This window comes from Montipora foliosa, chromosome 7 (assembly GCF_036669935.1).
Source record: "Montipora foliosa isolate CH-2021 chromosome 7, ASM3666993v2, whole genome shotgun sequence".
Lineage (NCBI taxonomy): Eukaryota > Metazoa > Cnidaria > Anthozoa > Scleractinia > Acroporidae > Montipora > Montipora foliosa.
Window position 1 is genome coordinate 25,384,181 of NC_090875.1, and position 15,000 is coordinate 25,399,180.

The 15,000-nt window shown below is 38.2% G+C and overlaps 1 protein-coding gene across 2 annotated transcripts in view; it reads left to right on the forward strand.

Moving 5' to 3' along the window:
- The window catches only part of LOC138011548 (copine-8-like), a 35,584-nt gene that overhangs the window by 6,472 nt on the left and 14,112 nt on the right, over positions 1-15,000 (forward strand). For both annotated transcript variants that reach the window (XM_068858611.1, XM_068858612.1), the window contains exons 7-16: positions 5,459-5,493; positions 5,614-5,642; positions 6,925-7,028; positions 7,569-7,673; positions 8,069-8,110; positions 9,297-9,366; positions 9,472-9,522; positions 10,384-10,445; positions 11,063-11,109; positions 13,566-13,671. In XM_068858611.1, coding sequence (XP_068714712.1) covers positions 5,459-5,493; positions 5,614-5,642; positions 6,925-7,028; positions 7,569-7,673; positions 8,069-8,110; positions 9,297-9,366; positions 9,472-9,522; positions 10,384-10,445; positions 11,063-11,109; positions 13,566-13,671 — 651 coding nt within the window. The remainder of the gene's footprint in view (positions 1-5,458; positions 5,494-5,613; positions 5,643-6,924; positions 7,029-7,568; positions 7,674-8,068; positions 8,111-9,296; positions 9,367-9,471; positions 9,523-10,383; positions 10,446-11,062; positions 11,110-13,565; positions 13,672-15,000) is intronic.

Sequence of the window (15,000 nt, forward strand, 5' to 3'; positions counted from 1 at the left end):
CAACGTTTTTAATATGACAAGGGTGTGGTATTTCCTCAAAGGTGACACCAGTCGGAACGCCACTCCATGTTAGGAGAGAAAATGAAAATTTATCCTCAAGTGCTGACGTTCTTCATAAAACCAAAAACTTGGCTATTGCACGTCGTTGTTTTGCTGATGACGGCAAAGAAATGGACAAAAGTGAAAACCGCTTGTTTTTACCCACTAAATATGCAAATTCCTGACGTTCTCATTGCCATCGCCGTTGTCGTTGCTTAAGCTCCCTAATATCTGAAACAACCCAATAATGATAATAATAATAGTAATAATATAATTCATTTCTATAGCGCTATTAATACTAATTATTCATAGCGCTTTACAATTTTAAACCTTATACTAACTCTAAAACAATTTTTACAATTTCATTCTACTATTCTAATTTCTATAATTATATATCATTTAAAAATATTTACAAATTACATCTTACACTACAAGAAATAGGAAACAAAAGAAACTAAATAAAACTATGCAAGATAATAAAGCAAATGCGCATCTGAAGATAGGCCATTTTAAAAAGAATCATCTTCAGTCCTGATTTAAATGCTTGTAAATTTGACGACATGCGCAACTGAAAAGGCAGTTCATTCCATAGCTTAGGAGCACATACTGAAAATGCTCTATCGCCAAACCTTTACAAAAATGCTAACCTTAGTCCTAATCACTATGCTTTAGATACTGTTTAGGCCTAAGGTTAGTATTTTTGTAAAGATTTGGGTTGTTTCAGCTATTGTAACCTTAACCCCCTACATCCACCCCATAACCCCGAAATAGTCATGCCCGTTCAATATTGCTAAGGGCTTTCATTGCGTTACCTCCTGGTAGCGCACAGAGACTGGGTCGCAATGTGATTCCCAAATATGGAAAACTGACACATGATGTATTGCTCTTCGTTGTTGTTGACGCATTATTCCGTATGTCTGGTGGTCATTACACGCAACCCTACTGGTTGGCCATTTGCCTCAACATTCAACATTCCGTTAACTTGCGGAAAGTTACACAACAAGGGAAACCTAGAACCTTAACCATATTCATCCCATCAGCTCTCAAGAGACTTACCGTAAAGACTTGTGTATAAGCTGGAAGTTTTGGGGCAAAAATCGCAGCTGCGGCTTATACACGAGACCATTGCTTTCAAAGGGAGTAAACTTGCTTGTAGGGGTCACAAATTGAACTGAAAACTTTCAGTAACTAAACATTAGACATATTGTTGTTCACTGCTTTGGGTGGTTAGAAGTGGTGGCTCCAAAAGGAGCCATTTGTTTGCATCTTCAGGTTCTAAACCCGAATCTTGCTCGCAAGTAGTTCTTTCAAGCGTTTCATTTGCACTTTGTTTGCGCAGTTAAACTCTTACTGGCATGGAATCTCCATTCCTTGGCACTGCTGCTTACAATGTCGTTTACGACCGATCACCTCATTTCTCCACTACATGCAAGAAAATACCACACTATTCAGGAGAACTCACAAGGCAAATGGCCGACCGTTTCATTGCATCTTTCTCCGATCGATGGCTTCCATATCAAACAAGTATGGAGTCATCTTTTCTGCAGAACAAGCTCTGTCTTCTGACTTCACTGATTTAATGATAGATGTTGAGTCATCCATTCTAAACAAGAATTTGTCCATGATATTTGTAGATGAACATCACACGGTCGTCGAAACTTACCATAACACTCCAACACAAAATTAAATAAAATTAAATACAGTAGTTTTTCTGCGGTTTCTTTTCTGAATACATGTGTAGTTGATTGAATTTGACATGAGGATAAATGTTCCGATGCTGTTTAGTGTTTATTTACCTTAGCAATAAAAGAGGCGGAACCATCTGTCATCACTTTCACTAGTTAGATTAGCAGATTCTGAAGTTCTGAACACGTCGCTTACAGAAGATTGTGCAGTCCCTTTATCTCTCTCTCTCTCTCTCTCTCTCTCTCTCTCTCTCTCTTGCGGGGCCAAAGTGGGCAGTTCGACTAACTCAGAAGGGACTGAGAGCAGTTTACAAAATATTAAACTTCGAACTCCTGGCCTGGCTTGCTAGCTATTTATCTGACAGACACCATTGTGTCATGGTTCATGACCATGCATCTACATAACATAACACAACTCTTGGAGGTTTATCACGGCATATTAGACACTGTTGCTAGTGGTAAATAGGTCAATGCAATCTATCTTGACTTATTCAAAGCCTTTGACCAGGTATCTCCCAACTTTCTTCTGCCTTTCTTCTATGGCCTCATGGACTGCTTTCATGGTTCCACAGTTATCTTACTGGCAGGCACCAAAGAGTTGTCTGTAAAGGGTCTTTCTCCGATCAGTTGCCAGTGACCTCAGGTCAGGCGTGCCACAAGGGTCAATCCTTGGTCCTCTCTTGTTCGTTTCTTACATAATTGACATGCCTGATTACATCTGTTCCAACTCTACATATTGCTCTCATTGTGACAATATCGAGCCATGGGCATGCCAAATGCCCATAGACTCCCTCAACAACTGGAGGTAGGACTGGGCTATGGAGTTCAACCTGACTAAATATAAGGTTCTTCACATCATCAAGAAGAAGTCACCCTCTGCAGCTGACAACCGGAACTACAGTATTGGCAATTGACAACAAAACCCTTGGCCTTATCAAAAGAATATGCTGGGACCTGTCTTAGCCCACCATCAGAAAACGTCCGTACTGTGCCCTTGTGAGACCGAAACTGGAATGTGGCAGTAACCTGTGGTCACCTTACACAGTTAAACATCGAAAGCTGTCCAGTATAGGGCAACCAAGTTCATTTAGAGCTATCCTCAAGACATGTCCTATAGTGAGAGACTAATTAAACTGAACTTACTACCCCTGGAACACTGCAGAGAGATTTCAGACTTTCTACTATTTTTCAAAGCAAGAAATGGTCTGATAATTACCAATATTCATGACTATCTGACTGTGAAAGTTTCCCATGAAAGATGCACCAATCAGACTTTAAGCGTGGTATACTCTTCCACGCAGTGAACTTATAAGTGTGCCGCACGCACGGGGCATGAAGGAAAAGCAGGTCACAGTTCACAGCAATACTGGAAAACCTAAAACTATCACAGGGACTAACCTTAAGCCTAAACAGTGCCTTTAGTCGTGATTAGGGTTACGGTTAGCATTATTAAAGGGATGGGTTGTTTCAAGAGTAGTAAAACAGGGATCTCTTAACGGTAACCTACAAGTGTAAGTTTGATTGTAGATTGTAGGTGTTCGGCGCGGCACGTGTATATAATTACGTATCATTGTTATGTAAATAGTCAGCCAGAATTCAAAATAAATATCATTTTCAAGGTGTGAATTAGCAACTTGACACGTTAGTTCAGTGGTAAAGAACAGGGACAAGTAATCCAGAGGTTTACAGTGGGTCGGAGTTCAAGGCAAGTTGAGAGTGACATATCATGGGATAAAATGGCAGAAAAAGCCGAGCAGGATCTGGAAATAAGAACAAGACGAAGGGATAGAAAGTGGAAAGCTGGGACAAAAACGAGTAACAGTGTGGGCGATGAAGGGAAAGAAGAGAGAGAGGGAGGGAGAGAAAAAATGAGATCCGTTTTTATTCATCCCGTAAGTACAAATTACCCATGTATATATTCGGTTCTCTTGGGTATACGTATTGTTCTACAAAACAATAGCGCGAATGAATAATTAATTTATTCTGCATGCATAATGAAGTAGGGACCTGTACGGAAATCATTCCGGCCTTTGCTTTTACATAGTATATAAAGTCTATGTAAGGTTTTATCATGTTTTTTTTTTAGTAAGTGCTATGTAAAAACTATTTTACCCGAAGACATAGTAAATACATAGCAAGCCTTTGCTTCAACGTAGGAAATAGATAGCAGTATGTAAAATATATGGAAATTTTACACTCCTGGCTGTTTATGTGGGTGCAATATGTAAAAACTATTTCATCCCAATACGTACATAGCAAATGCATAGGAAGCCATAGGAAATAGATAGCAGTATGTAAAAGCAATGTAAACTTTTCTTCATTTAATGTGTTATGTGAAAACTATGCTTTGCAATCACATACCAAAAGCATAGTATGCATTTACTATGTAAGTGAAAAGTATACTTGGACTTCAGATAACATAGTCAATATATAGCTATTTAAAAACTATGTGAAGATTTTCAGTAGTGTTTATATAGCTATTTGAGAGCTATGTGACCTTTAAATAGTATTGCAATAGTAATGGCATATACTTTACACAGACTGAACTATGTAATGTAGCAAGTTACATAGTTATCATATAGCAAGTAAGGAGCAGTAAATAACCTTCATATAGCTCAACATAGTTATATGATAAACTTTATATAGCATTTACGTATGTATGGTTCTACAAGGGCATACTATAGATTCACACACTTTTAAGCTAGTGATGTCACTTTCTTGATCCAGATCACTAAAATAATGCTTATTGGTCGGAATCGCGCAAAGTAATGGCAGTCCATGAAATGAAAATGTGGAGTTACAATAAAGAGTCTTCCTCTTGAAATTACTTCAAAAATCTCGCCAGTCAAGCATTCAATGCAGTTACTTTCGAAATATGAAGAAAAATGAGAATTGAGTCTTTTCAGCGTAGTAGGCTGCACTTTAAGGTCAGTAGCAATTAATCTTTACCAAGATCCTGTTCCTGTTCAGGATTTTGGCTAAGATTCTATTCTTTTATTTTATAGGATCCTGGTCGCTTCCTATTTGGATCCTGGTTAGGATCCTGTTCCTATTTAGGATCTTGATTCCTGTCCCATTCCCATTTAAGATCCTGTTTAGGATCCTGTTCCTATTTAGGATCTTGATTCCTGTCCCATTCCCATTTAAGATCCTGTTTAGGATCCTATTCTTCTTTAGGATCTTGATTCCTGTTCTATTCCTATCTAGGATCCTGAGTAGGATCCTATTCCTATATCAGATCTTAAAGGATCCTACAGGATCTTATTAAATCTTACAGGATCCTTCATAGGATTTCTACCAGGGTAGCCCGCTCTTCAAAATATATACCGGTACATATCTTTCAACACGTCCCTTCACAGGAAAACATGAGTCAAACAAACTGACCTGCTCCCAACTGTGTGGCTTCATATAGCAGTACAGCTTAGTTGGTAGACCATAGCACCGGCATTGCAGAGGTCTTGGATTCAAATCCCATTTGAGCTGCTTGAATTTTTCAGGTGTCTATAAAGACCATTGCTTAAATCTTACAGATAAGTGAAAGGATCATTGTTCTCTTTCATTTTTTTAAGTTACATGTACAGTATGGTGGAGTATTTGTGACCATAAGGAGATTTCAATAATGATGGGGGATGATGACAGTGATAATTGTGATGATTACATGGAAAGTGATCCTTGTTATCTGTCATATTTAAACTATCACCATTGTCTTTAAGTTCTTTTATTATTTTTTTTAGAAACCCTAAAGTGGCAAAACCTGGAACATTAATTGGTAAGGTTTTGTGAAGCAGTCAATGGGTTTTATTTTTTCAGCAATGTTATTAAAATAACATTGCATGTTTATGGCATTAATTTAATTATTTGATTAAGTGTTTTTCTCCAATGATTGCAGTGACAGCTGAAGAACTGAGTGATTGCAAGGTATAGTGTTCTAATTTCAACGATCAGTTCAATTACGTGTGATGTGTTAAATACAAGACGCAAGAGATAGAAAAATTTCCATCGTTACGTCTTGTTAAAGACGAGTAGCAATGCCAAAGCGAGGAAACAACGATATAGCAACACAATTGTAAACTGTTTCTGATTGTTTGTGATCAATCGACGATATTTTTGTGCATGTGATACGTTTTGACAAATTAGAGGCAAGTATAAGTAATGACAATGGCGTCCGAGTACAATTGTGGCAATAAGGATACTCCTCAAAGCAGTGTGAATTTAATGGATGTCTTAAGGGAATACCCCGCCAAATATACCTTTAGTAAAGTTCTTGATCACAAAGAGCCAACTCCTAATTTGATACTGGCTATGCTGCAGCCCCTTGCTGCTCCTCAAATATGTATCGGACCCAGAATCGATGACGTCTCTTGACACTTCCTCTCTGCCTTCTTCTTCGCAACAACTCCAACATAAGAAAAAGTTGACCACAATGCAACAACTAATTCTGCTTTTATTTTTGGGCACTTTTCTTACGATGTCACGAGATCAAGTTACTCTGTGGCATTTTTCAAGCAATCACGCATATGGAAAACAGGATCGCCAACACAAACGCAAAAAGTGACAGTGCTTGCGATCGAGCCAACGCAAAGTGTTTGCAACTGTTTGCGACGTTGTTACGTGTATATGGAAAGAGGTCATGTGCTTGTTTAGAAATTGACTCCAAATATAATTTATTTCAAATAAAAAAAAAAGAAAGAGATAATATGGAGCGACTTATCTCGTTTACTAGGAATGCTGAATCTCGCATAAAAAGAGAGAAAACTTGCTTGCGAGCACTGAGGCCGCCGAATATTAGTTGACTCCGAAAACCATTCAAGCATAAAACGCTTGGGTTGCTGTTTGAAACTATTAAAAAGTCTGGACATGTACATGTGTCAGATTCCTCATGCTTTGGGTTGTGGAGCTTATTTATCAGTGTGGTGGGAAGAAGGAGCATTTTGTGGAGAGTGTTTTATTGGTTTTTTTTTCCTCTCTCATCCCCCCTCCACTTTCTACTGTTTATCAGCGTGATGGTGCCTGTCTTTGTGCCTGTCAAATATCCACAGTAATTCAGAATCTCGAGAGCAAAGTTCAAAAACTGGCATGCAGATTTTAATACTTGGTTCAAATTTGCGTGACATAGCTTGACTGTAACTAATTTTTAGGGTTTGGGCCTTTCACTTAATAGGTTTATAACCTTGAATTTTCTTGCTATGATTGTTCACAGGATGTGCTGACACTACAGCTTATGGGTGAAAAGCTTGACAAGAAAGACTTTTTCGGAAAATCGGACCCTTTTCTAGTATTTTACAGATGCAATGAAGATAACAGGTTGGTAAGAGAAATTACGATTTACTTATTTACGATTAAGGTTTATTTATTTAGGTAACAAATAGTTGGCAAGGTTAGGCTCAACATTGACACCAGGATCAGTCTAAAAAGTACATTTATATTGTTGTTGTTGCAATGATCATTTAGATTAGATTGAAATACTTATATTGGTAACTTACAGTTCTATATTTTGTCAGAAATTTCTAGGGTTGACCATCAGAATTTTGTTTTTTCTGACGATCATAATGATAATAATTATTATCATTATTATTATTAAAAGGAACCTCTTCTCGTACTAAAGAAGACCTGGGTGGTACCGTATTTTCCCGTGTATAATATGCACTTTCGGGAGACCAATGTTTGGGGCCGGAACACTTTCTCTTGAAACACGGTAATCCCGCAATGGTGTGCTCTAGATCAGACACTGCTTTCTGTGAAAAAATGTTACCAAATTTCATTGTAAACTTTGTTTCTTGTGGTTTAAAGGTTCCCTGGAATGCTAATGTAGTAAAAACAACTGATCTCTTGGTTTGTTTCTAGTTTTACAGCTTGTCACAGAACGGAAGTCATCAAGAAAACTCTGAATCCAACATGGAAGTCATTTACTATCCCTGCAAGAGCACTTTGTAATGGTGATTATGACAGGTACATGTAACTGTAAGAAATTTATTTTGCAAAATTTCCCTTTGACTCTCTTCACAAGCTGCTTTTTTGAAAAACATTAACCCTGTAGAGATAAAGGTACACGTTATTAGGTAAAGGTACACGTTATTTAACGTCGGAAGTTCCTTTACTCTCTAGAGAGTACTCTCCCAGGAAGCCGACGGTGCGCTCATTTTACCCCCCTCTCTCCATCAGTGCTCCGTCTTAAGGGTATTTAAAGCTACTTAGGCTACACTGAAAGGAAAGAAGTCGAAACAAGGATGTGAGATCCAGGGATCGAACTCAGGACCTTATGCACCAAGGCCGCGCACTAACCGACTGTGCAACCCTTGCTCCTAAATTGGTGGTGTCAACAATGAATTATGTCTTTTTTGCAGGTCTATCAGAGTGGAATGTTATGACTGGGATAGAGATGGAGGGTGAGGAAATAAAATTAAACAGCAGTGGAATCATTAATGTGTTTGAAATTAAAGTACATTGCAGAAGTTAGGTGGTAAGCAAGTACTTCATTGATCTTTCAGTGGCCTTGCAATATGGGCATTTTGGCTCTCCCTTTACAAGGTTTAAGTGCCAAGGGCCCCTCCTATATATCTACATGGTTGCTCCGTTTTCCTCACCCCAAAATCTCACCCATGTGGATGAGTCTGTTGTCACCTATTTTGCTCTTGATAATTATAATTTCCTTTTGGCTGTAAAATCCAAACATTTCTGCTTTAACCATTGATTCTTCGGGCGCCGTACTAGGCCCCCAGTTGATGAGTAAAATCATGTGGTGTTAGAAAGGAGTCTGTGCGTTAATTAATGAAGGGTGCATAGTTTTTTAACCCATTGACCCCCCAGAAACCCCAGGATGCCTCAAGTTGACGAGTAAAATTGTCTGGTATAAGACACAGACTGAGCAGATTTTTTTAATTCTCACTCCCAGGAGTCAATGGGTTGGTAAAAGGTGGTCACATCTTTAGAATCCTGGCATTAATTTAACCCATTGACTGTTTTTCAGGGAGTGATTAACCCACTGACTCCCGGGGGTTCCCCATTGACGAGTAAAATTGTCTGGCCAGTTTGGTTGTCAAAGGGTTAAACGTTACAAAAGCGCCAATAAATAGTGGTAGCCTTGACCAAGTTTACTACTTAACCCATTGACTCCTTGGAATAAGACTTAACAGATTTTGCTCTGTCTAATGCCAGATGATTTTACTCGTCAACTGAGGGTGTTCTAGGAGTGAATGGGTTAACTTACTTTCTTTCAGGTCCACAGTTGTTGTCTAATTGGGCACTAAGGGTGCTTTCCATTTGACAGAAGTGACTGGCCAGACGGGGCATTTAGAAGGACTAACTCTACAACGCCTTCAAATTAACACTCTTTGAGACTGATATACACTCCTCCCCAGAAGAATTTGAGGGATTATCATGCAATTGTTCCTTGAAATTGTTGCATTTTCTTTGCAAACTGATGGGTCTGGCGGGCCAGTTTTGACAAAAGGAAAGCGCCCTAAGAAAAGCCATCTCTAAAAGAACATACAGTATGTGTTAGTGAGCTAAGTTACTGTGATTAGTATCCCTGTTGTCTCAATATTTTTGTTTTTGATTTTCAACCGTTTTCAGGCATGACCTGATTGGTATTTTCTCAACAACTATCAATGAATTGAAATCTACTCCTGGTTTGACATTTGAGGTATGTCCTCTGTTGATAAAAGGTGACAATGTATAATCCAAGGCAGTCCATCTCACAAGCAGAGCTCTGGATTAACAGTTTGTCACTTTTAACAATGACTTACAGGTGATAAATCCAAAGAAAACAAAGAAGAAAGGCTACAAGAACTCTGGCACGGTAAGAAAGAACCACTAGAAATTTAATGATATTTTTTGCTTCCTGGATTTGATTCTTTTTTTTGGCATTGTAAAAACATTTATCTAACTCATGACTCATGCTGCAAGGGGTGGATTCCCACAGATTTCTTGCTCTGTCAGTTCTTGTGAAGAGCTTAATCTTTTCCTGTGCTCATGTAACAACACACAAGGAAAAACTGGAAATCCTGCTTACAGGCTCAGGGTACGAAATTAACTAACTTTTTTTATATGGAAAAAATTCTCAGTCGCCAGATGGCAAATTGTGGTTGGCAATTCACGTTTTGAGCTTTTTTATGGATACCAGAAAGCAACAACTGCACTGTCTTGTGTATGTGTCAAGCATTATGTTTCGCTTCTGAAATCGGACATTTTGGAGAGTATCCGACCTTGAATGTAATAGAGAAATCCATCTGCCCCTTAGTTTGTTGAAAATTTCAGCACCATTCAAATTGTTCTGTCACACACAAGCCGCCATGTTGTTACTGTGCTACATTCCTCGCACCAGTCCCTTGAATCTCTCAATTGAGTCATTTTTTCGCCCGCAATACATATTTTATGAGAAACCGCGGAAAAAAAAAAAACGTGGCGGCTGGCGAAGTTATGGACGTAGTCAGTGGGAAAACTCCTTTCATTTTTATTTCAAAAACATTGGCAGGATAACCAGTTATGAAATTCTGGTCACCAATAGTCAATTTTTAGTCATATTGGCGACCAGGAAGGTGCAATTTCAGACCCTGAGGCTACTGAATGAGAGCAGTTGAATAAAGTAACGAGAATTCTTTCTTGAAAGTTCTGCAGTCACCATGTTGTATACCATTTATATTACTCTGTTTCTTGTTAGATTTCTCTGATGAATTGCAAGGTGGAGCAACAGCCTTCTTTCTTAGATTTCATTCGAGGGGGGTGAGTACTGCCCAAATTTTTGTTTTACACGTACAAGAGTTTAGTACACTTGAGTTCAGTAAAGACGGGTATTTTACTGTAACTAGAATATTTACTGACTCGTTGTTTTGTTTTATCCAAATTATTTGCTATTTACACATTCCGGTACTTTCATTTTTTAACTGCACGTTCATTTAGAAAGTTACTTTAGCTTCAAAGTCCTGTAGCTGGAAGTGACTCTTAACAAACACGTGGCTCCTCCACTCCAAAAACCACTTCATAATACAGTATGCATGTTGAAAGCACAACTGCTGACATATAATATATATGTAATGAGGGTCAATTTACATGTATGTAATTGGAAACCCAGTATTTTTATTGTTACCCTCTAATACTTACAGCATACATTGTCATACCTGAAGATGCATATTTTATTTTCTTTGCATTTCTCTACCTATACCATAACTTTTGTAACAGAAACTTTTTCTGTCAGGGTTACATATTGGTCTGGCATGCCTAAACAAACAAGAATTTTGTCATTCATACGATTTTTTTTATGCTTCAGGCTTAATAAAAGTATGATGACTTAAATCAGTTATGGTTATCTTTGTTTAGGAAATATATTTTTTCTTTTTCAGAACACAAATAAACTTCACTGTTGCTATTGATTTCACAGCATCGAATGGTAAGATGCCTTTCTTTTAAAAAATAAATGGATGTTTATTTTGTTTTTACTCCCTGCACGTGCAGTGACATGAATATCTGATGTCTTAGTAAAATTTCTAAGGTAATTCTAAAGAAATGAGCATACATGTAGCTCTGATTGGTTAAAATCAGGCAGTGATCACCTGGTGCAGTTTGCGAACAATGATGAAAGCATTTCTTTCAAAATGGCTACCATGCATGGCTTTCTTTATGAAGAACCCAATAAAGTGTTTGCCATGTGAAAGTCTGTTACTGGGACAATAGGTTTGAATAATTTATCTAGTTTTAAATTCATCACATTGATGAGAGCAACTTGAACTGTTGCAAAAAGGTTTGGAAAAACCCATTGTACTTCACGTTGCTCTTCCACTGATCTATCAATTAAGCCTTCTTGGAGCTGGTCACAATAAGAATTATATTATATGATAAAAGTCAAGTTCATACACTGGAAATCCAGATACAGTGCAACAAGATGATTTTCTATGTGTTAATAACCTCTTCCAATTGGCAGTGGTTTTGCCTACAGGTTCTATGCCAGGTACCACACAGAAAAACACACACAAAGTAATGGCAAAATTCTTAAATCTAGGGGTAAGGGGGGACCAGGAGAGAAGCCCTCCTGGGGGGAGACAGTAGAGAGCTTTAGATTCTACGACGAGGACGAGAATGAGTACGAAATTTGACTGTCCGTTTTTACCGAAAATACTTAGAAGATTTATAAACTGGACGATTAATCTTACTATTTGTCAGCAGTGTAGGTTGCTCAGTTATTCTTACTGCTGGTAACTGAGCCTTTTTGCTGATCGAAAAATGCCAAAACTGCTACCGTGTTGTTGACTTGTTGTGACACGACAACATTTTTGCAAAACCTCAGACTAGAATGACAACGGTATCACGTTTTTCCCGCCAAAATGATGCTGGTTTGCGCGTGCTCACTATTGTTCTATGAGAAAATCTCGTAGTCGTAGTTGTTCTCGTCCTAGAATCTAAAGCTCTCTAGTTAGTGGTACTGGGGGTAGCCACCCTGGACAGGAGTCCTGATCAGTCTCCAGGGGTGAGGCCCATATCCCCCAGTCACGAGGAACTAAGGGGAACCTGGAGGGGTGGGCCTCCTGGGTGGAGTGCAGATCAGGTGGGACCGGGGTCCACCCCCTGGAGTGGAAATTTTTCCAAGGGAGTGGAAATCTCCAAGGGCCAAGCCTTACTGTGGGGTAAAGTGCAGCCAGTGATTGCACTTCCCTGCCACTTCTTTTCTTGGAAAGCAAGACAGTAGTTCCACATCCCCGGAACCTAACAATGGAACGGGGCCTAGTCCAGTATAATACCATAACATAAATGATTAATCTTAAAGATACATATCGATGTAGAGAAATAAAATAATGATCTACTTGATATACGATCTGGCCATGCTTAATATGTAGTGAGCATAAGGAATAGTTGAACGAGCTACACAAATGTTCTGGTCAGAAGGAAAAAATGGGTGGGGGGGGGGGGGGATGGGAGGGAGAAAACAAAACGCTGTTGTAAATGAACCGAAGCCCTAAGAGAACTGACAGGGAAAGGACAGTGTATGGCATAAACGGGAGTACATGTGCAGTGCTATTATGAATGGAACCTTTTTGGAGTCTAGAAAATACATCATGTTAAGGTACAGTGGACTATGCCGGAGGAGAAGGATACAGTGTAATCAGACAACTAGTTACTGTTGGTTGTTCTTTCTTGTACTTTGAACTAGTCTCTACCTTTACTGAAATTCTTAGTACATAAGCTTATTCAAATCTTGAACGTTGTGTGACAAAAGAACAGAGATACGGTCGTTGCTAATAGGTAAATATATGTGCCTTCATAGGGCATATATGTAATTTTCAGGTTTATTAATTAACATCAGTTTATGTTACCATAAACCAGACAAAGATTACTGTTTTAAAGAAACCTGGAAAAAGTCTAAGCTTGGACAGGATTAAAAAACCAAGACTATTAATTTGTTATCATCCTGCATTACTCTACTGTAGGCCTTAATCACACAGCGGCTACATGTATGTGGAGTCCTGAGGGATTGAAAACTTTTGTTTTGCCTCATTAAAACTTGTTCCCAAACATTTCAACTCGAGGCTCAGGCTACGAAATCTATTGTCTATGGCCAATATGGCTGCCAATAAGGCCCATTGTGCTGTCAAGCTATATGGCAGCTGGTTAATGACGCAGGTTCATGAAAGTATGATGAAACATGTGGTAGTCATAATGAAAGTGTTATAAAGGAGCTAGGGGTTTTATACCATTTTTCCTAAGCAATAGATCATTTCAGGCTTTTTTACTGGTGTTTCAGTTGGTCTCTTAGAAAATAAACCTACTACTTAAAACCTGAGATGAAATTTGCTCTCTAATGTGCACATCGGTCTTACTACTTAAAGTCATCTCTAATTATTATTTTGTTAGGTGACCCTCGGAATGCCAGCTCTCTACATTACATCAACCCACATGAACAGAATCAATATGTAAAGGCTTTAACAGCTGTTGGGAACATTTGTCAAGATTATGATACGTGAGTTATTTGTTTTTCAAGGATTGTTTGCCTTATAGATGAAGCGCACACATCCAAACAGAAGATACACAATGGTCTCCCACAGTTGTGAGACTTTCTGGGTACCATGTGCAAAGTGAGATATATACAGTACAGCCTAAAAATAATGCATGCACAAGAACTTTTATTTCCGTCCGCAAGCCAGCAACTTCTTGTGGCTTGTTGCAACTACTTGCGCCACAATCCTACCAGCCGCAAGAACTTCTTTGCGGTTAGAAGTTGACACCACAAGAACTTTTTAAATAATAATAATAATAATAATAATAATAATAATAATAATAATAATAATGAGTCTTTATTTGATCAAAAGATAAAAACGCATATCTTATGTTACAATATAAATTGATATCTAAAAATAAGTCTATTCGAAAATACATTCATGAAGCGGGTAGTCCGCACTAGTGGTTTCACTACTGTCTCTTTTCAAGTTATAATTAGTGTCTTTGATTTCAGGTAATAGGTTATATATAGGATGATTACAATCAGATAATACGTTCTTAAAAATTCTATGGTCTTGTGTTTTCATTAATTCACGAATGCTAGTAAGAAATTCTTTGCTAGTAAGAAATCCGGACCGCAAGAACTTCTTTGCAGCAACATCTCAGAAAGGAGGTAATATTCAAAACTCGCAACAATACGACATTTTTCAGGGCAATGCACCGTTGAATCTCCTTTTATAATGCATATGGTACAAAATTAAAAGTGAAGTCAGTAGTATGTTTTACGATGGTCACAACAGCGGGAGTTATAAGTATCATATGTAAACAAATGTTGCAACAATATGATGATTTTTTAAAATAGTATGTTTGCACAAAGACTTGTCGCATGATAGCACTCAATAAATATCAGACGAAAACCTTTTGCTATCAAAAATCCCATTTAAAGAAATCTTTATAAAGGGAGCGACAAGCATACCTTCTTCCACGTCAACTGTTTGTATGACAGTCTCTGCAAATGTAGAATGTTGTCACACTGTTGATAAGTCACGTGAGAGGCTCAAAAATCAGCTGCCTACACATGTCATTTCCAATCAGCTGGATATGTTGTCGTTTGATGAGATTTTTTCCACATTTGAAATACCTTTATGCGACCTATCCGATTAAATTTAGGTTGGTTCTGAATTCAACTCTCAGGTCGCGATCACTGTTATGTTGATGGCTGAGAAGAGAAGAAGATAAACACGAATCAAGTTTAATTAATGTGTCCTGGAGTGCCAGAGACACAACTTAATGGGGAACTTGTTTTGTTTCGACTTCTTCTGAATCCAATCTGTCTTTGCAAAGCCAGATG